Source organism: Rasamsonia byssochlamydoides (assembly GCF_041956645.1).
Source record: "Rasamsonia byssochlamydoides strain NRRL 3658 unplaced genomic scaffold VTN77scaffold_5, whole genome shotgun sequence".
NCBI classification, from domain to species: Eukaryota; Fungi; Ascomycota; class Eurotiomycetes; order Eurotiales; family Trichocomaceae; genus Rasamsonia; species Rasamsonia byssochlamydoides.
In genome coordinates this window covers 483,078-508,478 of record NW_027192388.1, presented here as the reverse complement: position 1 = coordinate 508,478, position 25,401 = coordinate 483,078, and the positions used below count along the sequence as shown (strand labels likewise).

Here is a 25,401-nt window from a genome sequence, read left to right as displayed (position 1 = left end):
CAAGCTAGACAGCTAGGTACATGAAGTGATGACTACCTCATATCAATAATAATTAAGACGTTGACTCGTCCAACCTTGGACGGGATCCGGACGGGAGGAAGCACGAGGTGCTGAGGGGTTCCCCGTTAGGTTAGTGATAGCTTCATGGCGCTACTGTATCTAAAGCCCGAGGAGGGGTTCCTGGCGGGTCTCCCCATTCGCCCACCTTTTCCCAAGAATGGCGGGCAGACCTGAGACCACAATTAATTGGGGTGCGGGCGAAGAAAAAAAAAAGCAATTAATTATAGCTCCTCCTCACTCTCTGATTTGCATGCACAGTCCTTAAAGCTTATGCTGGGGACCGCGCAGAGACCGCCTCTGACGCATGCGACTCGACCACCCAGCAAGCTTTGCTGCAAGAAAAAAAATTTTTTTATCTGCCTCGGCACCGAGATCAACCCGTACAGTAACAGTACATATCCAGTAAAAGACGGCAAACAGCACTCAGCTCGATGATGAGCTGAATGCTTATTTGGAGACTGATACCTCTTCCAGACCTCTGCTGCTCCGCCCAGCTGGAGCTCAGGTTCCGCCCAGGGCCAGGGTTTGAGCTCTCCCCAGCTCCAGGTTCAGCTTGGAGCTCACCCAAGCTTCGGCAGGTCCGGCGCACCGGTGGCGAAGTCAGCAAAAGCTCCACCAGCCGTTGCTGATTGCTTATCGCCGTGCCTGGGTCGGAAGTTGGAACAGAGGGGCAAACTCTCGCAGAGAAAAACTTTTTCACGGTAACGAAAAGACAAAGAAACTTTTTTTGGACACAAACCTATTGAGGCCCCTGGATGCACGACACATCTGGGAGGGGTATGCAGTTTTAGTAGGTGGATAGTAGCAGAGTTTGCTCTAGATCCAAGTCCGCGGAGTTCATTCGACCTGTCGTTGGCAGCATCCATGAGGAGAAGATGGATGCGATTCGTGACAGAGGATGGCACAGAGGAGCGTTGCTGCCCAATCCAGCGGTGAGCGAGCAAAGACGCGCACAAGTTCAGATGCACAGTCGGAGGCACCGGCTCCACACACAGCTGCGGAGGACCATTCATTCTTGACACGGGGATATTATGCCTTCATTCTAGGGATAGAGAGATAATGCACGATAATTTTCTTTTCAATAAAGATAGTGTAGAAACGGTCATCCATAGATTAACTCTTTCCTCTTTTGTGGAGGAGCAATTGGGAGCTTGATTGGCTGCACGACGTGGGGGGCACCCAGATACCTAAAAGAGAAGGAAACACTGGGACGCAACCCCGTAATAGCAACCTCACCTAGTAGGTACTCTGTAAGCATCATCAGATAGGTACCTACCTTGTAAATGGGAAACTTAGGTAAAGCGGTACTACTGGACTACCTACTTGTTATATACCACCTGACTTGGCAACAATGAAGGAGAGGAGAGAGCTCCCATTAGACATATACTCCAGACCACACCTAGAAGTACATACATGTGCACTGTACACGTCTATCCAATGCTCGCGCCCGGCGTACCTTCCAATCACCCCGCGGAAGAGACGGACACCGAGTCCCGAGATAACCTGGCAACGAAAAGCAAAAAGCCACCGCTGTAGAATGTGAAAGAGAAAAAGTGTTTGCACAGGTGAAAATTTATGAGCAATCGCACTCATCACGGCTCATCAGACGCAGATCAACACAATGCAATGAGAAAAGGAGAAAGCAAAAATCACTGTACAAGGTGGGAATGCAAGATGAGGAAAATGAACCCGGTGAACTCCGACTTTATAAGAGGCCATAGCCAGGCCTCCGTCATCAAAACACAACAAATAAAAAAAGAGGGGGAAAAAAAAAATCTCCGTCCTTGTTCAAACGCCGTCTCCCTCTGCCTCAGTAGTGTGACGACGCTCGTTGACACCTTGCGCCATCTTCTTTCCGATCTCATAGCTGGAGATCATGATGGCACACGCTGGAGCGACCTTCAGACATCGCGCCACCCACCCCTTGAACAGACCCGAGAGACCCTCTTCGCAAAAGATGTGAAACAAGAATCTGGGCATCGGCAGCTGCTCTGGGCGCAGCTCTGACGAGGCGAGTCGGCCGTTTGTCGCAGTGGCCGGTCCTGAATCGCGTACGGGCCCCGTTGCAGAGACACTGTCACCACTGTGTCGGAAGACCTGCTGACGCGTTTTGCCAACATCAAAAGGCGTTGTCACCAATGCAGCCACTGCTCCAGAGACAGAGCCTGCGATGAAGCTGTCAACAAAGGTCGAGGTCGAGTTCTGATGGGACTGGGATGCGCGACGACTTCGACGATGCTCGACAGTAGGAGATTCACCCTGGCCATAGTGTGCCTTCTCCCGCAGATCGGTCAGAGCATTTCTAATAGCTTCATATCCCCACCAGTAAAGGCCCGAAAAGGGGACGTCACGCCACATCGTCAGGGTCAAGCCCCGCCAGAGAGAACTGTAGCCCTGTGTCTGAGTCATCTGGTGCAGCCCCTTGAGTGTAGCTCGGAAATGATCCGTTCCGGTGCCTGGCGTCGCTTGTAGTCGTGTCCGGAACATTTCGATCGGACTGATGACGGAGGCTGCTGCGATTCTTGCAAGTGATCCAGCCACCAAGGGCGCATAGGCATCACCGACGATTCGGCGGATGGGGCTTCGAGGATCGGAACGTAACCAGTCGTAGCCTGTGAAATAGATGACATTGGCGGGAATGGCCATCAGGAGAGTTGGACTGAGGCCACGCCACAGAGTCAAGGGCCCTTCATAGCGAGCGATTTTCTGCAATGCATCCAGCGTCGAGGTAAATGTCCGTTGTCGCGTTTGTTCAACCGCACAGTCGAGAGCGACGATGGGACCGCGGCGGACTGATCCATTCCCGACCAGACACATTTCTGCATTATTTCCCACCCAGAAGACTTCGCGACAACATGCAGTGACCCCGAGATCCGCGGGAAGCTCCTTGAATGCGTTTGTTGTATGGACTGTAAACCGAGGAGCAGGCTTAGCTGCGTTGGTCTGAGATTGAAGACGCACACGGACGACATCGAGTGGTGTCACTGTGCCACTGTGTCAGTAATTCTTCAGAAAATAGAATTTCTATTTGAAGCTCGTCTGGCATCGCCAGAAATGATACAACGTACCCAGAAGTGAAGTCAACAGGCTGCCCCAGGTGGCGGACAACATTTTCTGGCTGGCCGAAATTTGCTCGATATCTACCCCTCCATTGGCCGCTAATGGGCCGCTATTTGCACTGGAAGAAGCCATCGCCGGCTTCTCATAATGATTCCACTCTTGTCTCTCAATGCCATCTGCATGTCCCACCAGGTCAGAGCGGTCCCGAAGTCCGTCTGAGCGGACCGGCTCAGACAAGACAGCGGACATTCATTCGCCCAGTCACAAAACACAGCAGGGGTTATGTCGCCAGACCACGCTATGAAGCACACAGACACGTAGAAAACTGGTTTTTGCGGGGATTGCGTAGAGGAGGCGAGAAGAAATTCGGGATGACTCTTCCACGATAAGATGCCGTCGCCGAACAACTTTCCTGCGGCGCTTACGGAAGCTGTGGCTGAAGAGGCTAGGCCTCGGAGATAGCGGCCAACCAGCCTCCGCAGCCCCGGGCGGTGGAGGCGAGAGCCCTAAACATTACTCCGTTAGTTAAGCATCGCGTTCTGCTTATCGACAAGACATCCATCCGATTACTCTACCCGGTATCAATACCGAGCTTCTACCTCTGGTGTAGTAGTCGGGTTGCATTATATCCCCAGTGCAGGTCGACATGGACATGCCATAGATCGAGGCCGCCATTATACTCCGCATCCTTATCACCCGGACAAGCTCACCGCTACCATCCATGGTTATTTCCCTGCTGGCTCAACATAGAGTTTGACCCTTCTGCTTGCTCCGAGATGGAGGACAACGCCGAGCTCGAGTCCTTTCGACGCCAGTGGCGTGAAGAAGTGTCGCGCCGAACGAAGGCTGCATCAACCTCGAAGCCGCCATCCCAGCCGTCCGTGTCGTCCTCCGCCCGGGAAGAGCACTTTCCACCTACCCGCCACGAGGTTGCTGACCGGAAGGAAGACGCCTACGAGGAGGATTTTGGGCAACACAACTATGGAGAGTTTGTCCAACAAGTAGGGCAGCTGAGCCTTCAGACTGCGGATGAGGATACTTTTCAGCGTGCTCCGCAGAGAGAGCCGCGTTCGGCGCTGGAGCACTTCGAAAAAGCGGTGCAGAAAGAGGCGGAGGGCAACTTGGGGGACAGCTTGAGCCATTATCGAAAGGCATACAGGGTGAGATGGCCATTTTTATGGCTGCAGATCGTTCATCGCTGACGTGGCTTACAGCTCGACTCTAGCGTCGATCAAACATACCGGAAGAAACACTTTGGCTCGTCCAAGGCGCCGCCGTCCAAAGACTCGAATCTCTCCGCTGCGACCGCCAAAGACACTCCTGACGCACGGGAAGAAGGCGAACCGTTGTCTACACCAGAGCTTATTCTCTCCTTTGCCAATTTGCCTATTCCGCAGGCCGAGCCCCTAATCGAGAACACACCTCCACCGCCATGTCCTATCTCTAAGGTTCCATCGGACGTCCTCATCGAAATCTTGAAACATGTCGCTCTCATGGATCCTGCTTCGTTCTGTCGCATGGCGCTGGTGTGTAAACGTTTTGCATACCACTTTGCCCATGAGCAGCATATCTGGAAGAGCCTGTGCCAGGGGCGCAAGTTTGGATTTGCGGGCATGCATTACTCGTTTGGCTGCGACGTGACCGGTAACCCCCTCCATACGCTGGGCCCGCGCTTCACGCCATTCCCTCGTGGGGTCCCGGTGCAGATTCCGAAGCCACTGTCGACCTGGAGTCAGGTCTTCCAGACTTTCCCACGGATCCGATTCACGGGGATCTACATCAGCACGGTCAACTACACGCGGCCTGGAGCGGCGTCTTCGTGCCAAAACATCACCTGGAATTCACCCATCCACATCGTGACCTACTATCGTTATCTTCGCTTTTACCCCGATGGCTCGGTCATCTCTTTGCTCACCACGACGGAGCCGACAGAGGTGGTTCCTTACATCAGCAAGGAGAATATGGCCGCTGCTAGGGCAACAAATCAGGGTCATCATCAACACCAACGTCAGAAGTCCGAGTCCGGCTCCACCGGAGCTGTGGCGCAGGTGAATCCAGTTCCTGCGACCGCCATGGCAACCTTGAAGCACGCTTTACGGGGGCGATGGCATCTCATCCGTCCAGCGCCGGCGAATCCCGACGAGCAGACCATTCCAGAGCAGTCTTACTCTGGCTCGGGCCCTCCGTCCATCAAAACCGATGCGACCTCGGGGCAGGATCCCCGAGATCTTGTAGTGGAAACGGAGGGTGTCGACCCCAAATATACATATACCCTTCATCTATCTCTTCGTTCCACCAACTCTGCCCGTCACGCCGGTTCTAACCAGCCACCACCCAACGTGTCCAAAAACACCAGACTAATCTGGAAGGGCTTCTGGAGCTATAACAAGCTTACCGACGACTGGGCCGAATTCGGCCTACGAAATGACCGTGCGTTTGTCTTTAGACGGGTCAGGGATTGGGGAATGGAGTGACCTTTTTCGTTCTGTCTCTTCTTAGACGGGTCTTTTGGTGATAGACACGTTCAGTTGGCTCTGGCGTTATCTGGTTTGAATTCTGGTGATTCTGCATGATTTGGAATTATTTAGACCTGCTTTTCTATGTACATATACTCGAGATCTGTATATATACAATGTATATACATGATGAGAGAGATGATGAGATATAGTTTCATTGGATTCCGCGATGTCAGACCGTCAGATTATAATCACTACTGACCTCATAATAAGGGATCTCATTTTCTGGGATTGCTGAAAGGATTTCCTGAGAACCAGTATACGAGAAATGCGCCCGACCTGAAAGCGTCTTTGGATTGTAAATTCGATGCAGCAGAGCATTTGGTGCTGTCTATATCGGGCGGTGCAGCTATCGCTTATCGATAAGCTTAAAGTTGGCGCGCGCCGCAATTAGCTCGGGCCCGAAAAAAAATATTTGGGGAGCCGAACTGCACGTCCTGGCAACTCTGCAGCATCCTCACTTGGTCAGTTAGATACCCCAGCATGTTTGTTTTATGATTCTAGACCGTCTTGTATTTCTTTTTTCAATTCATGATTTATCATTGGATTGGCGTTTCATTGTTCCGTTCCAGAGGCTTCTGAGTGAAGATGCCGGAAATGGTGCATACGAGATTTGACGACGACGAACCCCACATCGCAAAGAAGCCTGAGGCGGAGAAGCAACAGGAAAAACCGTCACAGACTAATGAGCAGCCTCAGCAAAGGAAGAAGCGAAAGAGAGATGAATTTCATGGGGAATCCGGTCGTGAGCAGAAGAGGATAACGGCAGAGAAATGCGCCGCTGGGTCACAACAGCTACCTCCACCCGCGCAAAGCGCCAACGGTCATCCCAATGGTAACTCGCAGATCGCAAAAAAGAACAAGCCTACACAGCAATCGAAACAGAGCGTTCCCCATCCGTCATTGAAAGAGAAAGCCAAGGCGCTCTACAATGTCCGCAAGAACCTCCCCATCTTCCCGCACGCGGACGAAATACGTCAGCGACTCCGCACCAGCAATGTGATGCTGCTGGTGGGAGAGACAGGAAGCGGAAAGAGTACGCAGATCCCGCAGTTCCTTGTCGACGAGGCCTGGTGTCGCCCGAAGAATGTCAAGATCACGCAAGAAGATGGGTCACGGAAAGAGGCCACCGTGGGCGGGTGCATCGCAATCACGCAACCGAGACGAGTGGCAGCTATCTCGCTGGCAAGACGTGTCGCCGAAGAGATGGGCACGCCCCTGGGCAATTCGTCTCCCGCGAGTAAAGTCGGGTACTCGGTCCGTTTTGATACGTCGACGTCGCCGAGCACCAGGATCAAATTCTTGACAGAGGGAATGCTGCTCCAAGAGATGCTGCATGACCCGTGGTTGACGAAATACAGTGCGGTGGTCGTGGATGAGGTCCATGAGAGGGGCGTCAATGTCGACCTGGTCTTGGGCTTCTTGAAAAAGATCCTCTCTTCGAAGGGAGAGGGCCGCGGCGGTGTGCCGCTGAAGGTGGTCGTCATGAGTGCGACGGCTGATATGGAAAGTCTGGTCGAATTCTTCAATGGTGATGCTGTCAAAAGCAGCGGCAATTCTCAAAACGATTCGAGTTCTGCCGCCAATGGTGCTACCTCAGAAGGACGCGATTCTACGGAGTCAAAGAACTCGGAAAACCAGATCTCTATATGTCATATCAAAGGTCGCCAATACCCCGTTGAAGTCATTTACTCTCCACAGCCGGTCCACGACTTTGTGGATGCCGCTCTCAAGGTCATTTTTCAAATCCACTACAAGGAGCCTCTGCCGGGAGACATCCTGGTGTTCCTCACCGGGCAGGAGACGGTGGAGAACTTGGAATATCTCGTGAACGAATATGCGATTGGGATGGATCCGGCCCTGCCCAAAGTTCTCGTTCTGCCTTTGTTTGCTGCTCTTCCCCAGGCAGCGCAGCAGCGGGTCTTTGTCCCGGCGCCTCCCCGGACCAGGAAGGTCATCTTGGCCACGAATATCGCCGAAACTTCCGTCACCGTGTCAGGAGTCCGGTATGTGGTAGATTGCGGGAAAGCCAAGATGAAGCAGTTCCGCACGCGACTCGGTCTCGATTCGTTGCTGGTCAAGCCGATTTCGAAATCTGCTGCGATTCAACGGAAAGGTCGAGCGGGACGAGAAGCGCCAGGGAAATGTTACCGACTCTACACGGAGAAGGACTATCTGGCTCTTGACGAGGCCAACACGCCGGAGATCCTGCGGTGCGATCTGAGCCAAAGTATTCTGACCATGAAAGCCAGAGGGGTGGACGATATTATGAACTTTCCTTTCTTGACGCGGCCGCCGCGAGAGGCTCTCGAGAAGGCGTTGCTCCAGCTCCTCAATATCCAGGCGCTCGACGAGACGGGGAAAATCAGCGAGATCGGTCTTCAGATCGCCAAGTTGCCGCTCACGCCGCCATTAGGAAGGGTGCTGCTGGCTGCTGCGGAGTACGGACAAAGTTGTCTACTAGACGTGATTGACATCATATCTTGTCTCAGCGTCGAGAATATCTTTTTGAACACGACGTCAGAGGAGAAAAAGGAGGAAGCGGAGAATGCTCGCCGGGACCTCTTCCGGAGAGAAGGCGATCACTTGACGATGTTGGCTACTGTGCAGGGATACGCGGCGGAGAATGTGGATCGGAAAGTGTGGGCAGAGAGACATATGGTCTCTCACCGTGCGATGCAATCAGTCATGGTATGTTTGTCTGTTTTCTCGATGTTACCACCCTCCATTTTCCGCAGACACAAAACTGACAAACATCCCACCAGGACGTCCGCAAACAACTCATTGCCCAATGCAAGCAAGCCAAACTCCTCACGACAGAAACCAACAACAACAGTCAATCCACCGGCCCTTCATCCTCTTCTTCCGTCGTCCCCATCCTGAAAAGCTTCCTAACCGGCTTCTCGACAAACATCGCCCGGCTCGTCCCCGACGGCAGCTACCGCACCATCGTCGGCAACCAGACCGTGGCCATCCACCCGTCCAGCGTGCTGTTCGGCCGGAAGGTCGAGGCCATCATGTACACCGAGTTTGTGTTTACGAATCGCAGCTATGCGCGAGGCGTGAGTGCGGTGCAGATGGATTGGGTGGGGGAGGTGTTGGGGCGGTAGCTGAGCAGTCGCAGTTTTTAATAATTATTATTCTCTGCGTTGTATATATATATGTACTGTAGGATACTTTGAAATATGTGCGGTCTGCATGTAGTCTAGGACTGTCATCCAAGTTTGAGTTGTTCTAAACCGGCTTGGTTTGTTATCTTTGTGCCATTGCAATATATATATTGCATGTACTGTACAGTAGGAGTTACAGCCTTAGTATTTTCAACAAAGACCGTATTGATGTTGTAAATTGAAGTAATTTCCTTCGAAAAACTTCAATCTGGGTTACTATAAACTACAGGACGTGCGGGGTTCTAGAAGCTCGTCGTAACGCTGCCCCACCTACACCTAGATAAGACGGACTTGACGGACTTGACGGACTTTAGGTACGTATATCTCCAGGAATCGATTCTAGGTCGATGTGATTAATAAGGACTGAATCATTCATTTCTTCCGTCATATCTGGCGTTCATGAACGTACGTCGCTGGCTCGACAAACAAAACAAACACATACTACCACCATGGCCGCTACCACTTCATCGCTCCCCGCATCAATGAAAGCTCAATGTCTGGACGGATTCAACAAACCGTACGACTTCCGCGAAATTCCCCTTCCGGCCCTCACCTCGCCGCACGATGTCCTGATCAAGGTCGAAGCGGCCTCCTTCTGCCACACGGACGCGGTGCTGGCCGCCGGTCTGATGCCCCCGCATCCGCCCTCATTCCCCATCATCGGATGCCACGAGTTCGTCGGGACGGTGGTGTCTGTGCCAGATGAGCAGAGTGCAGACGCAACCGTTGCTCCTCCAGCGTCGTTGAGACTGTTCCGTCCTGGCGACCGGGTTGCGGTCTGCTGCAACAAATACCATGCCTGCGGAGAGTGCGACGAATGCCGCACCGACACGGGCCCGACCACCGACCCTCCTGGCTTCTCGATCAACTGTCCCAAGGGCCTCGTCAGCGGCATCAGCCGCGACGGCGGGTTCGCCGAGTACGCCATCGTCGACGCCATGCAGCTCATCCCGGTCCCTGATGGGATGACGGCTGTGCAGACGGCTCCGATGATGTGTGCTGGCGTCACGATATATGCCGCAATCCAGAAGTGCGCTTTGTCACCAGGCCAGCGGATTGGGATTGTTGGCTGCGGTGGCGGGCTGGGGCATCTGGGCCTGCAGTTCGCGGCGAAGATGGGTCTGGAAGTCTTCGGCGTAGACAACGCAGATGAGCCGCTGGCGCTGGCTCGGGGTCTCAATATTACTGGCGCCCGGATCGTGGATGCCCGACACGAGGACGCCGATGCAGTCGCTCGAGAGATCGGCCAGCGCGACGGCAAACAGCACCGCAGCGAGATGGGCCTCGATGCAGTGATCATCCTGCCAGAGAGCCAACAAAGTTTCGACTACGGCGTCAAGCTCCTCAAGAACCACGGGAAATGCGTTATTGTGTCCTTCCCCAAGGCGGGATTCCACCTGTCCTCTCACGACGTCGTGTTTCGTGACATCTCTGTCGTGGGGAGCCTGTACGGCAGTCGCAGGCAGGCAGCGGAGATGCTGGAATTCGCGGCGCGGCATCAGATCAACCCTGTTACCAAGACGTACCCTCTGTCGAGGCTGAATGACCTCGTGGCAGAGTATCATCGCGGGTGTGGTGGGAAGTTGGTTGTGGATATGTCGGAGTCTTGATGAAATTCGCCCTCTATCTATTAATCCATTTTCCTGAGTGAATGGGCTTCCTGCCTGGCTGGTCTGATCTGACCTGACTTGACCCGTGGGAAGCATGACCAAAACGAAAACCTCATTTTGTCCGGCTTTATGCTGAGCAATTCCAGAAGATGGACTCTTTACACCTGACTCGACCTCCAACTTTCACTTTGTCCGAGTTTATGCCAAGAAAGCAATTCCAAAAGAATATGGCTTTCTTTGTATGTATGTACAGTAAAACAGTACAAAATGGCTCAGTTTACCTGGCTCGCCTTGACCTCAACACCTCACTTTGTCCGACTTTATGCCAAGTATTGAACATAACTGGACTTGACCTGACCTGACTCATTAGGTGGAACGACCAGACCAAACCAAACCCTCACTTTGTCCGGTCTATGCTGAGGATTTGATATTAACACTAGGCTTTGGTCATTCACAACTTAACTTGGCAACTTGAAGCTCTCACTTTGTCTGAATCCACGCTGAGGATGTTACAAGGGGATTTGACACTGGAGAAGAGGGCAACTGTCATTGTCTGACTGACTGACTGACTTCTTTTCTAATAATACAATTCTGTCTGATCTGATCTGAGATGATATGATATGATATGGTAACAAAGAAGGAAGCAAGAGTATCGACCACAAAGAAAGAAAGAAAAAGTCTCCGATCTGAAGAACTACAGTAGGAGACATCTTCTTATTAAGTGTCAGTAAATTACACTAATGCATTAGTTTCTTACATGGTGACCATCCTTGCTCCAAAATGCTTAGGAGAGTGTGTGTCACTGTCACATGGCCTGCCTCCCTGCCACAGCAATCAATCAATCAAGCTTCGTGTCCGATTCCGTTCTCGCTCATACCATGACACTCCATCATAACTACAATGATTAAAGATCGACCGGTCAGCAGCATCAGGGCGAGCTTAGTAATTGCACAATTTCAGCCAGTTCAGTGAAACGTCTGAATCAGCTGGAGAACTTCTGCAGATGTGTGTTTCTACTCAGCGTTATAACGGGATAGATACAAAGCATTAAAACTTGGTGCAGTGGCTTTTTTTTTTCTTTTCATGCAATGCGGTGCATTGCTTGAAAAATGCCTACTCTTTACAATTTCAACTGCCATAAAAGCAAGTTTAATACAGGTTAGTCAAGGCTAGAAAAAGGCAGCTAATGAATTCTCCTATCTGTACGACTAACACACGCTACATGGCAGTCCTTGCAGTGCGTCGGCAACAGCATAGTACGCTGGCTTCCGCTGCAAGGTCGCATTATAGAGATCAGCGCCTCCCTGCCCCGGGAAAGAAGACGGCACCCACGAGTACGCATCGTCAAAATCCCACACCGTGATGCCGACGCAACGAGGGCCGACAGCCACGCAGCTCGCCACCGTGTCATAGTAGTCCTGCGCCTGCTGCGCCTCGCCCGCCGCGGAGTAGAACGGCTCCTCTGTGAATCTGATATCCAGCTCCGTGACGACGACATCAACGCCCAGATCCAGAAAGCCCTGCTTCGCCTCGACCTGCGATGCGTTGGACGGGGTGGCGCCGACCTCGAAGTGCGACTCCAGCCCGACGCCGTCGATCCGGATGTTCCGTGCCTGCAGCTCCTTGATCAGGTTGTACGCCGCCGTCGTCTTCTCGCCGGGGGACTCGATGCCATAGTCGTTGTAGTACAGCTTGATGTCCTCACCCGTCTGCTCGACTGCCTCCTGCGCAAACTGATACGCGAGGAAGAAGTACTCTGGCCCGATGACGTCGTACCAGATGCTGGGCGCGAAGGAGCCGTTCGACGCCAGCGCCTCGTTGACCACGTCCCATGAGTAGCAGCGACTGCCCCAGTGGGTGATCAGGTTGGTGATGTGCGTCTGCATCACCGCCGTCAGGGACTCGGCGGTCCAGTTGCCGTTCACCACCCAGTCGGGCAGCTGGCTGACCCAGATGAGGTTGTGGCAGCGAACGCGCTTTCCTTGGGCTTCTGCGATGTCTAGGATGACGTCTCCGCCGGTGTAGTTAAAGACATTGGGCTCGGGTTCGGTGTATTCGAACTGGAATTGTCAGTTGAGCCTTTATCCAGGAAGGGAATTATACTGACGCACCTTCATATAATTAGCCGGCGTCAACGCCCCAAAGATGTTCGTATCATTCAGGATCGTCATGTACTCTGTGTCGTCCTGCTCTGGACCGGGAATATCTGCCGCCGTGCCGAACCACAGCTTGCCTTGCGCATGCGCGAGATCATTGAGATGGGGAGGAGCCGTGAGGTTGGCTGTTCCTGTTGAATGCGGACTCGACTTCCATGGTAACGCAAAGGCACCGGCGCCGGCACCGGCATTGACCAGCGCGATTGCTACAGACGAAGAGAGGCGCATTTTGGTCAGCGATTGATTGATTGGAGTGGATTGGGTCAGAGACTACATAATCTGAACTGGGGACAGACAGACAGAGAAGATAAAAATTCAGGGGCATACTTCCAACATCTGCTTTATTTATACGTTTCCAAGACGAAAGAAAATAGCACTGTACTAACCAATTGCTTGAGGTCAAATCCAATCTAACTAACTAATTATTACCCCATACATGACACTCACTGTTTACCCATGTAGGTACATTACGGTGCCTACTAGCAACGGCCCGGCCCGGAAACCGCCTCCTATCGTGTGGGGAAAGGAAATGAAACAAAAACAAAAGTGCAATCCGGAGTAATAGTATATAGGGAGTTTAGGCTAATATCACCTATTCATTCAGGTACTCTGTACTCCCCACCTTGTGGATGAATGCCGATTCGTGCAGGTAAAAAAGCGTTTTACATATTAAGGCTGAAAAGAGGTACGGCCCGTACGGGAGTATGGAGTATGGGGTATTAATCTGGGGTAAATAAGTGCAGTAACTAAATAGCGTTCCTGGAAAGAGATAATGGGCCGCATACGCGTCCTCCTCTGAAAGCCATTCATTTAGAGTGCTACGTAATTAATTAATTAATATATTCTTATTTATTCTACCGCAAGACTAACCGCACCGTCATTGCTTGTTTCCTTTAACCTTGTCTTTAGTCCCATTTAAATTATTAATTTAGTTTAATTAATGTTTCCCGATATTCCCAATTCCCAATTCCTGATTTCGACAGAAGACATCCATCATGTCACGTCAGGCAGACAGGCTCAAGTAGGTCTCCACTAAGATGATTCTAGTTCTTTCTGTGAGGGAAATAGTAGATATGTTGAATATATTAATTGGTTGGTCTGCTGGTCCGAAATTCCGCAAGAATAAAAAAACAACGCAGAGCAGACAGACAGACAGCCTGACAGCCACATTACTTACTATATTACTTACTAGGTAGCAATTATAGACTACCTAATCGACCACACCTGGAGCGGTCTTCGTCTTTAATGCCGTCTACTTTAGTGATGATATTCACTTACAAGATAAATAATAATAATCGTATCGTTTTTCTAGAGTATTTCTTACAATTATATTATTCTCTTTTTCTTTTCTTTTCTTTTTTTTTTCTTAACTTCTTATTTGGCAATTACTAAGGCATGTAATTATTATCAAGAGGGGAAGAGGAAGGTGCATTCAATATCGAGTAAATAGATGAATCATCTTTATTCAATCGAATGCTTTTAATTTTCCTGTTACATTTTTTGGACTCACCTAATTGATCTTTCCTTTCTTTTCTTTTCTGATTTTTTTTCATTAATAAGGTAGATATGTGTGTTGGTTTCAGAGCTACAGTGCAAACCGGCAACTGATGAGAACATCTACGACAAGCGCCTTTTTTTTATTTTTCATAGAGCATCAAATCATGGCATTACATCAAATTGAATATGGGCAGGAATGCCTATTTATATAATATAGATAGAGTTCTACCTAGTATTAGTGTTGTCAAGATGTGGTCCTTTCCTTCTTCTTCTCCTTCTTCGTCTGTGTTGTATGGATCTACCTAATTATCATTTTATAGCTTTTCTTGTTCAGAAATTGCATTAGACGGTCTTGTGTCTGCAAACCATTAAGCAAATATATGGGAGTGTTTTATATAATTTATTGGTAGCTCTAGAGGACATTCTTTTATACTAGGAAATTATATGATCCTTTATTTCCTTCTAGGTACTATATAATAAGTAAGACCATAACTCACTAACTAATTCAAAGTCTGGGGCTTTCTCTCTCTCTGTGTGTTTGGCCGACATGTTCACTCTTCTTCTTCTTCTTCTTCTTCTTCTTCTTCTGTATTGTATCGATGTATCTAATTAATATTAAAGCTTTTTTTACCCTTTCTGCATGTAGTGAAATGAAGTCGTTCTTCGTGGTGCTCTCTGGTTAGTGATTCTACATATATATATATTAAGAAAAGAGAAAGAATAGTAAAAGAAGAAAAAGAAAAGGAAAAGAAAAGAAAATATCGTGGTGAAACAATGAGGGAATATATTATAGCTCTTTTGTGTATGGGAATAGCTATTACGGGAATCGAGTAAGACTCCCTCTAGCGCAGCACAGGCATTGAGGTCCTTTTTTTTTTCACAGTGTGATATTCTTCTGGGATTTCTTATTCATAGCTAATCCCGAATCTATGGTAAATAATGGTGATGACTGGCAACTTTCCTAGATATCTACTGATGGAGTGCTTTCTTTCTCAGGCTAGGTTGTATTCCTCAATTAGGGTCTCCGCACATGACACGCCCGTGACATATGCTGTCGCTTGCGGATGATTGTTTGGCAACAGGGGCACCACACTCATATCTGCGACCCGAAGACAATCAATTCTCAAGACACGAAATTTGCTGTCAACGCCTGCGTCGACATCATCGACCTTACCAATTTTCACGGTTCCGGTCATGTGGAAACTTGAACAAATATTTTCTCTCCAGAACTCCAAGAGATCCTCCTCAGACTCCGACCTCGGCCCAATCAGCTCGGCCACATTGTCCTTTATGAATGCAGGATGCTTCACCACCTGGAGGAGATGACGGGTGGCCTCCACGGCAACACGACAGTCAAAAGGATGCGAGAGCATCTTCGGATCGAAGAGAAGAGGATCATCGGGATTTGATAACTGGAGCGTGACTTCCCCACGACTCTGGCCATTAAGCAGAAACACCAGCAAGCAGCTATAATTCATATGCTCCTGAGGCCAATGGCGAACCAACATGTGATACGGAAAATGAGTCAGGAACTCATGATGGGGGACGGTGTCTTGAAGTAAGAACTCTTGCTCGTCGGCTGGGAGCATTTTGAATTCATCGGATGCTGTGATCTTATCAGACTTGAAATACCCAATCCCCAGCTGGCAGGCAAAGGTCGTCCACGGACCAGTGTGAGATTTCTTCCACTGATCCATCGCGGTGTCCATTGCCTCCTGACTACCATAGAAAGCACCACGGTCCGTGGCATTGTCTTTCCGAAGAAAGACGAGGGGCACAAGACCATGGTCGCGGAGGCCCTGACCAACGGCTGGAAGATGCTGAATCACAGTAATTCGGCGCTTTTCCAGCTGGGCTGCAGGCCCAGTCCCTGAAAGCATCAGAATCTTCGGCGTGTCGAGACTGCCTGCCGAGAGGATCACTTCTTTTGTGGCCGGATCTAGATAAATGTTTCAGTGAACGGAAGTATCGCATCAGAGGGACTATGCGAACAGCGCTTGCCATTGGACTCCACCCCAACTGCCCTTTTGTCCTGCAGAACCACTCGATGGACTGGCGTATTTGTGAGGATCGTCAGATTGTCCGGGTGACCTGTCAGCAGATCTGCGGCCGTTGTCATGCGACCTTTATATGCCGAGTTGATCGCAATCCCCATCCCAAGAGGATTTCCCGAGTTATGGTCCAAATTGCGGTGGAAACCAGCTTCTTTAAAAATATCCAGTACATGCGGGAGATCCTTTTCCCATTCGGGAGCATAGCCAACGTGAAGAGGGCCCTGGGTTCCATGATCAGATGGGCTGGGTGCAGCATATTTCTGATTCTCTTTGGTTAAGATCTCTCCATGAAAGCTTTCAAGACTCTTCAACCTCGGTTTCATCCTCTCCCAAGTGAAGAAGTCATCGCCAACGAGTTTTGCCCACCGGTTGTAATCATCGCGGTAGCCTACGGTATAGACGCTGAAATTGATCGCGCTGCTACCTCCGAGACCCCGTCCGCGGGAGTAGTTAATGACGCGGTTATGACAATGCTCCTGAGGCAAGGTCTCATATCCCCAGTTCTATTCCGCATTCTTGAAAGCTGCCCATCTTTTGCCGTCTACTCGGAGGGTCTCGTCTGAACTCTCACCACCGGCCTCTAATAACAGAACCTTGGGCCTCTTTGCTGTATTCGCAAGTCGAGAAGCAATCGCGCAGCCGGCCGGTCCACCTATATTGATCGACACGTTAGATATGGATGGTTATTTATTCAATCATGGCGATGCGGTCGTGGAACACTGACCGCCAACGACGACAAAATCATAAGCTCCGGACGCAGGGTCCATTGTTATTGGTTGCTGTCGGAAACCCTCGAATTTGGAATTAGACGAATTTCATCTTCACGGTATTCCAAAAGATAAAAGTGAAGGCGAAGGGAGAATACGCGGGAGGAAGTATGCTCGTGAAGTAGTTATAAGTAAATACGGGCTGATTACGTCACATCCTCCGTGCTGATAAAATTTCAAGGTTGACGGCATCTCACAGCTTGGACAAACGTTTTAATCTTCGGTTCAAGATGATTTCTGAATCGACAGTGCCTTTTGCATGTTGACTTCACCACCAGTCAGTTCTTGGGGGGATTTGATTTGACATGTCACTGACAGCACTAAGGCGTGCTTCTGTGAAACAGACGATTCGACAGTACGTCCTTGCTCTGATGTTGACGATGCAGCGATTGAACAAGGCTCCATTACCTTCATAAATTCCGGCATTTGACCAGCAAAATTAAGGCACAACCGACACTTCGAAAGCCTGAGAGACGGCTCCAAACTCGATTGCCGAAGGTAGGATGCCCGTCTTTTCCTTGTGTGGTCTCATGCACTCACAAAATCTTGATCATAGCGACCTCATTCTTATGATGTTTCAAAGTGCTATTGCTGGCAAACTACCAGTACATCTGAGAAGGCTAATCGCTCTATGCAATCAAGGGTGACAGCGTCAGACCTCAACAGCTTGGTTCAAAAAGCCTCGTATCAATGACTGCTGGTCTCTTCAAACGCAAAACAGGTATATCTATATGTTCACATGCAAATCTGACCACTGATCAACCGTTATAATCAATCTGCACAGTCAGACGCACCGGTCCTGCAGGGATGTTGCCACCAATACCACCCTGCGAAGCCGTCGCTTGGGTATAAGCATTGACAACCTCTCCCGCATTCGTCGTGATGTAAGAACAATCCGTCGAGGGGGCCTGGCAGATCTTCATCCCCTGCACCGTCTGTCCAGCAGCTTGGGCCTGAATCGCCGAAACATCATAACCAGACCATCCATTGTTGGCCGTGTTTCCGAAGTCGAATTCTCCCCACGTGCACGAGTATCCGCCGTTCTTGTCGGTGGGCAGAGTGCTACCCGGAGCAGCACCCCAACCGCCCTGGGAGTCCTCGGCAAAGGCCACATACTTGGTTTCGCCGGCCTGCAAAGTGAAGCTCAGAGCGGAATGACCGTACCAGCCGTCCATCTTGCCGTCTGGGCCGTACTTGTTCCAGAAGACAACCGTCCAAGGTTCCGTGTTGCTGCCGGTGAACTGCGCCACATATTTATACTGCGAGGCATCGCTGGCGGAGACTTCGATGATGTTGCTACCCCAGGGGTTGCCGACGTTTCCCTCGTATGTGTCGCCGCTACCACTGGAGCTGGTTGATCCGCCGAAGCCTAGGGTAGAGAAGATGCCGTTGACGGGAGTTGACAACCAGTTGGAGGAAGAGGAGGAGGCGGGCGTCGGTGAGGATGCAGCTGCCGCTGAAGACGGTGAACCGGAACGTCTGTTGAGATGGGCATGGCGCCCTGCATGACCGTGCATACGGGCCAGAGTGCCGGAGGCCAGGGCGGCGAACAGCAGAAAGGACTTGGTGATGCGCATGTTGGCGGTATAATGTCTGTTATGTGTACAGAAAGTAAATATCGATATACTTGGTGGACTTCGCTTCAAGCGATTTGAAAGAAAGGCTGATCGCTGCTGTTCGGCAGACAATTCAAACGAGTGACCAGAGGGAAGTATATATACAATGACAAAGGAGTGGAAGTGGTCTAAGATATGTGATGGTTGAAATAAAAGGAAGGGAAAAAGATGTCGCAACTCAGAGAAGCGACATCTCTCTTCTAATATAAATGCACAGAAAGTTTTTCCAGAGACGAACCGACCCCTGAAATCATCGTGTGCTATGAAGCTGGTAACTAAACATTCTGGACAACGCAAGCCATGGCGCTGCGTATTATCACGAACCCTGGTTCGGAAAATTCCCAGAAGGTTAGAACCAGGGTATGGATCGCATCAGCCACGTCTCCATCGATTCGTTAGATTAGCCAATGTATGGTTGGTCCCTGGCTGCCCCAAGCCACGGTTCCAGATATTGGATGTTTTCTTTGCTTCTGGAATGTTGGAGGGTACAACGTTCCAGACCTAGGTACGGAGTAGGTACCTTAAATTGATCCAATGGGTCTGGAACAAGCTTTTACAGATCTGGAACAGCGAAATTCAACCTCGTTCTATTATTGGCTGTCGCCGAAATTGCCATGCGATGGGAGGGTAACATATCCATGGGTTCCAGTTCAATGCCCCGGACAGATCGGATGGTGCATCGGCAAGGTGTCGTTATTTTGAATATAAGCGAGAAGCCTCATCATCCGGGATTTTAAGCGGAGGCTCTAACTCTGCTTTCGCAGCCTGCAGACTATCACTTCCTCCAAAAAGAAGTAATATGGACTTCCAAAACAGGAGAATGATCTGTGCCAATGTTAAAATATGGAGTTGGCACGATGGTTTGGAGATGAACAATGTTGTTTAATGATGTTGCCCGGATGTAATTCGTTTGGGAGCTTGGTGACTGATTCAGGTACACCTGGCCATAGAATAAAGAGAAGGGATAATAAACAGGTTTTTTTTTTTCTTCCCCTTTGGAATATCTTTTTTCCCTGGAATATCGGCGGTCTATTCAGGGGTTTGAATTCCCACTCTTCATTTTTTATTTCCTCGTGTTTGTTCCGATGTCCTAGACGGAGCATAGTATGAGTAGCCACTGGCCATGTCTTATTGATGGCGCAGCCTTCGATGTCATTGTCATCAAAAAAAGGTATCCTAGCCACGCAAACGCTGACGAATGCAATGACCCTGACCCTGAGCCCTGAGCCCTTGCCCTAAGCCCTGGGTCTGGTCTGGTCTGGTCTGGTCGCTGGCCAAATTATTTCAACCTGCCATTCAGAGTTAATTAATTTAACGCTGAGATGGAGCGAAGTGGGTGCTAGCATGAGGATTCTTTAATTTTGAAGATTTATGAATTTAAGACATTGTTAGTTGCCCTAATTAATGTCAATGCAATGGATCAATTTCATGGTCAATTCAACTCCACAGGACTCATAATTATGTACATACACAGTTCACACGTCCGGTTAGAATTCACATTTCGACCAATTGATATTATTGAGCACACATATCCATATCAGATATGCTCGTTAATTTGAAAAATTCAGATTGTATATCAAGTATGTGATGAGGGAGCTGCGCGGAGAGAACAGCACAAGAGCAGACAAAAAAAAAAACCGAACTACAACCCTAATGACAATGACAGCAAATATTATATAATAATCAATTAGATAATGTAGGGTTCCAGCACTGTGGACCAATCGGTTCTGGACCATGGCCTGGAACGAGCTTCAATCCGAGTGGCTGAAGTGGCTGAAGTGGCTGAAGCAGACGGCAAATGACATGCCATGACATGACGTGATTGGACCCACGCAATGTTTCTAGACCATGGGTCGGATTTATTTATTGTGCATGATGATGTAATCTACAAGCCTCTTTTATAGAAGTTTGTTAATGGATAGGGCATGTTTCATAGAGGAGTCGTCAGCACTTACGCCTAAGGCATTCGTGTAGGATTGCGACATGTCTCGATTGGCCTCTGTTAGTGTCTTGTGTAAGTAACTAGCATTGTTTATTATATGATCGAAGGCCAGCGAAGAGGAGAGGTATCTACCAAGTTCTGGGTCCTTCTCCGGTCGAGAGTCCCCTTTCTTGACTTCAGGAGAAACCATAGTTTCCCAGAGAAATATAAGTAATTAAGGAATGTATGTTTTTGAGGGCAATATTATAAAAAGAACCGAGGAAAATGAAATGGCCTCTCTATATAGCTGAGATGGCAAGGATGGGCAACCACGAATGATCTTACTTTGTATACTATTCATCATAGGGGTAGTAGATTTTCAACAGCGGAAAATATAAAGACAAAGGAAAGAAAATAAAAGCGAAATAAAAAGAAAGAATAGGAAGCTCATAGTATAATGGAGAATTATGTAATGCCTCGCGGAGGCATATAGAACACCGTCGGCTGTAGATAGTTATCAATAACAACCAACTTCTCGCCAGCAGAACGGCCTGCCTAGGCCAGTCTGTGCCTTTCTTCTTGCTTATCATTTCGTATATTATATTGCCAGCAGAGAATCGTTTCTATTTTGAAGGGTTCTCTGTCCCTCCTAGGGTTCTAAGAAGGTTCTTTACATACTTTACCGGAGATCTTACTACAAGAGATCTAGGGAGGCCAGAATAAGGGGGTTCTCCTACAGGATCTCAGTCGATTATTTGAGCCGCCGTCTAGAAGGGATTCTACTCTCCTTTCTCTGACCCTTGGCCTGCTCCTTTGATAGAAAGGAGCTTTCAATTCTTACCCTGTTTTAATAGTAATGGATCATGCCATGATTTTAATAACCCTCCGGACCAGACATGCTGCTCCTGGCTATTAGAAACCGTGCGATTCGGTATCTCTCCGAGAATATCCTCATTAGTACCCCATCGCTATACAACATCTGCAAATTGGGGGGCTGGAATAGGTGCAGCTATCGCCAACCACTGACGCTGTGAGGTTACTATTATTAATTTATTCTAGTGGTGTTGTAGAAGGTAGTACTATGATTCTACTGATATATCTAATGGGGGAGCTTATAAGGCTCTTATAGATTGTCAATATGCCACATATTCTAGTCAATTGTCTTATCCAAGGCCGATTATTAATTAAATCTAATACTAGTCTCGTGGCCTAGTTAATAAGATTGAGATATAAAATAATGGGCTTTGAAGCCTGTATACAGATCTAGCCTATAGTTAGATAGCATATAAAGAGGTCTGTCTCAACAGTGAGAAAAGAAGAAGAATTTGGGAGTTTGTGTACTAGTTGTTAGCCTAGCTTAGAGAAATAACAGTCCAGTAAGCGCGAATAGCTTCACAACAGTTGTTCTACGAGCTCTATGTGATATCTATTTACTCTATTATAATGGAAATACATGTTTTTTTTGGCCACATCTTGCTTAATAAGCGGTTTCCGCACATGTGATTGGTCAGATCCGCTTATTCACTAGATTTTCACCCTTTTAGGCTCTATAAAGCATTGCGTTATAGGCTTGCGGAGGGCCGAAAGTCCGGAGCATCTGGGTATAAGGCTTTAGGGATGCAAGGCCTATGTGAAGCCTATAAGAAACCCCTATAGCCTACAGTACGTTATTTTATGAGCTTTTAGTCACCTGACTTTATTACCCCCCTTCGAGAGGCTTGTATTATATGTAGATAGATAGATACTGCTAGTTCGGCAGTGGCCGTGCAGGTATATTCTTCAAAGTCTTGTCGCCGCGACATACGATCAGTATTGTGGTCTGGTCATTCGACTATTTTGTTGGCTGGTAAGTGTACTTAGTGAGAATCACCCATGTAATGCTCGGGCAATTTTCTAAAAAAAAAAAGAATTCGCCGGCCAGGCTGAGCTGATAGTAGCACCACTACAATACAACTTCAGAGACACCCATTTAATCAGCCTCGTGAGAATTCACTACAGTAGACTTGAACCCCTATCTACCAGCCTGCCCGAGTAGTTGACAGCATGCGGCTGCTCTGTCTCCATGGTACGGGAACGACTTCCGAGGTAAGTACTGTACATCCCTACCCTTGCTGTGAAATTTCGCTAAGCAAAATCGACTAAACTTCCGCAGATATTCAAAATCCAGCTCGGTCCGTTGAGATCGATTTTTTTTTGTTTTTTTTTTTTTTAAAAAAAAAGGTTCCTCGCTGATTAACGATGGTTATGCCCAGGTCCGCTGATCCATGAACTGGGCAAAGACTCAACCGTTTCGTTCGAATTTATAGACAGAGAAATCGACAGCTCGCCAGCTGAAGGTACTGTATTATATATATCTCAGCACTTTTCTTGACACTAACTATTTAGGTGTCGAAGCCCTGTTCGACGGCCCTTTCCGAGGGTGGTATGCCTGGGACAGCACGAAGCAGAACCTACCACGGGAGACCGTAAAAGAGGCGATGGAATACATCCTGTCAGTCGTCGAAGAAGGCCCGTTCGACGGCGTTGTCGGGTTCTCCCAAGGAGCTGCGCTCGCGTCCTCCCTCCTGGTATACCACCACCACTCGTCGATGACGCGAGATGCTCCACAGAACAACAACAGCAGCAGCAACAACCTATTCAAGTTCGCCGTCTTCATCTGCGGAGGGCTCCCCTTCAATCAGGACGGGACGAGGATGTTCGACCCCGAGGTCGATGGCCAGATCATCCATGTGCCTAGCCTCCATGTCATGGGCACGAAGGATCGATGGCGTCATGAAAGCATGGGGTTGTCCAAGCTGTGCGATCAACGGACGGCAAAGCTCTACGAGCATGGCCAGGGCCATGTCCTCCCCAGTGACAGGGAGACGACGCTCGCCATCGCGGATTTGATCCGGTATACGGCCGCGAAAGCGTCCCTGACATACTAGCTAATTGGTCGTTCCTTATTTGGGGGTAGATATATGCTAGATTGATGGACATATAAGACAATTTTCTGGATTTTCTGTGGCGAGATGTATCTTTCAATTACAATCAGCATTCCTGGCATACTCAATTCAGTCAACAAATAATCACACTCGGCTTGTATGGACGATGTAGTGGTCAATTTCTATGTAGAAACCTCGCTATCAGAAACGCACTCTGTTCTGGCTCGGCGAATTCTCTCCAAACTGGCCGAGCGACGCAGGAAACCCGCCGAGCAATGCAAAGCAAGCATTCTTCCTGTGTGTCACGTGGAAGGCAGAACGTGTTTCTACGGGTGATGCCTTCCTTGTAAGAGGCCAGACTTCCATTCTTAGTCACATCTCCTACAAGAAGGAAGAAGGATGGAAGGCGAACAGCTTCATTTCGTCAAGGGACGTTGGCCTTATGAAGCAGCGCTGTAAATCACGGCGTTTAGCGAATTCTCCGAAGGCTACCACTTAGGTCTCCTAGGCGCTGACAGTATTGAGGCGTGTTGGCTTCATCCGTACAATAATAATAATAATAATAATATGGATCACTTGACTACCAGCACCGCGTTGACTCAGGTACGAGCTGATCTCTCAGATGGATGGCAAGGATGGGATGGGATGTTTTCCGAGTTAGGGTTATTATTTATGCATGTTGATAGTGATAGTCTCCTGGATTTTTTTTTAAGTGCAGGAAGTGAATTCTCTCCTATTATTGATGATAGATGCTTAGAAGTACTGGTACGTTGTGACGTTGATTCTAACTCCTGGAAGTTAAACAATATGGCCTTAACTAGCTTAAACGAAAAAAAAAAATACATAAACAAAATGAAAAATATGATACATACAACAGCAAAAATATGGTCGTGTTCACCAGTTGTGGTTATATGTGGAGGTAGCATCATACCGCCTTGTTCAGCCATGGCTCTGGCAATATTCAGGTGGCATTCATCTACCTTATTTTATATTTACTTGAACCATCTAGTACTTATATAGAAAGCATTTTTTTTATTTTTTCCCCTACCTTTTAATCTTTTTCTCTTAGGTAAGTTTTTATAAATACTATATATTATAATATAAAAATGCTGAAGACCCTAATACACTGCTAATCCAAAAAAAAGTAGTAGTCTTCAAGGCCATATGACCTTTGCATTAGGTAGGCACTTAATATAAATATGTCTTGCTATATCAGAGCCTTAATCTAAGTAGAGGCTTTCCTAGAATAGAAGACATATTCTACTAGGGAGCTAATTCCACTAGAGACTAGATAACATTATTAATAATAACCTACTAACCATTCCATAAGTCTTACTTCTAGTTGCCCTGCCTATTACTAAAGAATAGACTGATACTGAAGGATTGACCCAGTCCACTCTGCCATCATGGATGAAGAGATTATAAGATTATAATAATAGCTTATAGAAGAGCAATAATACTGCAAAGAAGCTAAACAGTAAGTTGGACAGAACATGCTGTTTTGTCTCCTTAATAGGTGCTACAAAATTTCCTTAGCCATTTATGTTAATAAAGATGCAATATTAACAATATAAGGAGATATGGTGAATCCTGTTAATAGAATCTATTCCTAATGCATTGTGCCTTAGAATTAATTCCCTGACCTCTAAGAAAGAATCTGGGATATATTTGATGAGGAATCAACTTTCACCTCATAATGCCCTTTCGCCATTACTGTATTAGTTGGAACTTGTCCATAAAGATATTGAAACAATAAGCTCAAAAATAGGGCTTCAATTCTTCGAACGTGATACCATAGACAAGTTTGTGTGAGCCATCTTGAACGAGCTATACGAGAATGATACCCTTCGATACCGATTTAAGATCATTGCCTGCGGAAAGGGAGATGAACAGGCTGTAGTATTCTTTTAGCATCTATTGGCTCGCATGGACCAGCGCTGACGTGTGATCTGCAACGTTGCAGCCTTACTCAGAGACTCTGTAGGCGCCTTACCAAGCCAACTAGCACCATTCTTAGTAGATGCCGATGGCTCATGCTGTAGACAAGCAA

General features: G+C 48.5%; 8 protein-coding genes across 8 annotated transcripts; 4 read left to right on the top strand and 4 right to left on the bottom strand.

Annotated features, from left to right (window-relative positions):
* Positions 1-620: 620 nt before the first annotated feature.
* Positions 621-1,073, bottom strand: VTN77DRAFT_6540 (uncharacterized protein; the record flags this gene model as incomplete). Its single annotated transcript, XM_069422830.1, has 1 exon — positions 621-1,073. The coding sequence occupies one exon, from the start codon at positions 1,071-1,073 to the stop codon at positions 621-623; it is 453 nt and encodes a 150-aa protein (XP_069281450.1).
* A 775-nt stretch (positions 1,074-1,848) lies between these two features.
* On the bottom strand, positions 1,849-3,369 carry VTN77DRAFT_6539 (uncharacterized protein; the record flags this gene model as incomplete). The annotated part of the gene is made up of 2 exons (XM_069422828.1): positions 1,849-3,044; positions 3,129-3,369. The coding sequence occupies 2 exons, from the start codon at positions 3,367-3,369 to the stop codon at positions 1,849-1,851; spliced, it is 1,437 nt and encodes a 478-aa protein (XP_069281449.1).
* Positions 3,370-3,896: 527 nt separating this feature from the next.
* VTN77DRAFT_6538 (uncharacterized protein) lies at positions 3,897-5,594 on the top strand (the record flags this gene model as incomplete). The annotated part of the gene is made up of 2 exons (XM_069422827.1): positions 3,897-4,280; positions 4,335-5,594. 2 exons carry the CDS (start codon positions 3,897-3,899, stop codon positions 5,592-5,594), a joined length of 1,644 nt encoding a protein of 547 aa, XP_069281448.1.
* A 630-nt stretch (positions 5,595-6,224) lies between these two features.
* VTN77DRAFT_6537 (uncharacterized protein) lies at positions 6,225-8,746 on the top strand (the record flags this gene model as incomplete). Its single annotated transcript, XM_069422826.1, has 2 exons — positions 6,225-8,327; positions 8,402-8,746. 2 exons carry the CDS (start codon positions 6,225-6,227, stop codon positions 8,744-8,746), a joined length of 2,448 nt encoding a protein of 815 aa, XP_069281447.1.
* A 509-nt stretch (positions 8,747-9,255) lies between these two features.
* VTN77DRAFT_6536 (uncharacterized protein) lies at positions 9,256-10,416 on the top strand (the record flags this gene model as incomplete). The annotated part of the gene is made up of 1 exon (XM_069422825.1): positions 9,256-10,416. The coding sequence occupies one exon, from the start codon at positions 9,256-9,258 to the stop codon at positions 10,414-10,416; it is 1,161 nt and encodes a 386-aa protein (XP_069281446.1).
* A 4,645-nt stretch (positions 10,417-15,061) lies between these two features.
* Positions 15,062-15,949, bottom strand: VTN77DRAFT_6535 (uncharacterized protein; the record flags this gene model as incomplete). Its single annotated transcript, XM_069422824.1, has 1 exon — positions 15,062-15,949. The coding sequence occupies one exon, from the start codon at positions 15,947-15,949 to the stop codon at positions 15,062-15,064; it is 888 nt and encodes a 295-aa protein (XP_069281445.1).
* Positions 15,950-17,648: 1,699 nt separating this feature from the next.
* On the bottom strand, positions 17,649-18,467 carry VTN77DRAFT_6534 (uncharacterized protein; the record flags this gene model as incomplete). Its single annotated transcript, XM_069422823.1, has 1 exon — positions 17,649-18,467. The coding sequence occupies one exon, from the start codon at positions 18,465-18,467 to the stop codon at positions 17,649-17,651; it is 819 nt and encodes a 272-aa protein (XP_069281444.1).
* Positions 18,468-22,470: 4,003 nt separating this feature from the next.
* Positions 22,471-23,354, top strand: VTN77DRAFT_6533 (uncharacterized protein; the record flags this gene model as incomplete). Its single annotated transcript, XM_069422822.1, has 3 exons — positions 22,471-22,492; positions 22,680-22,763; positions 22,813-23,354. The coding sequence occupies 3 exons, from the start codon at positions 22,471-22,473 to the stop codon at positions 23,352-23,354; spliced, it is 648 nt and encodes a 215-aa protein (XP_069281443.1).
* Between the last annotated feature and the right edge of the window lie 2,047 nt (positions 23,355-25,401).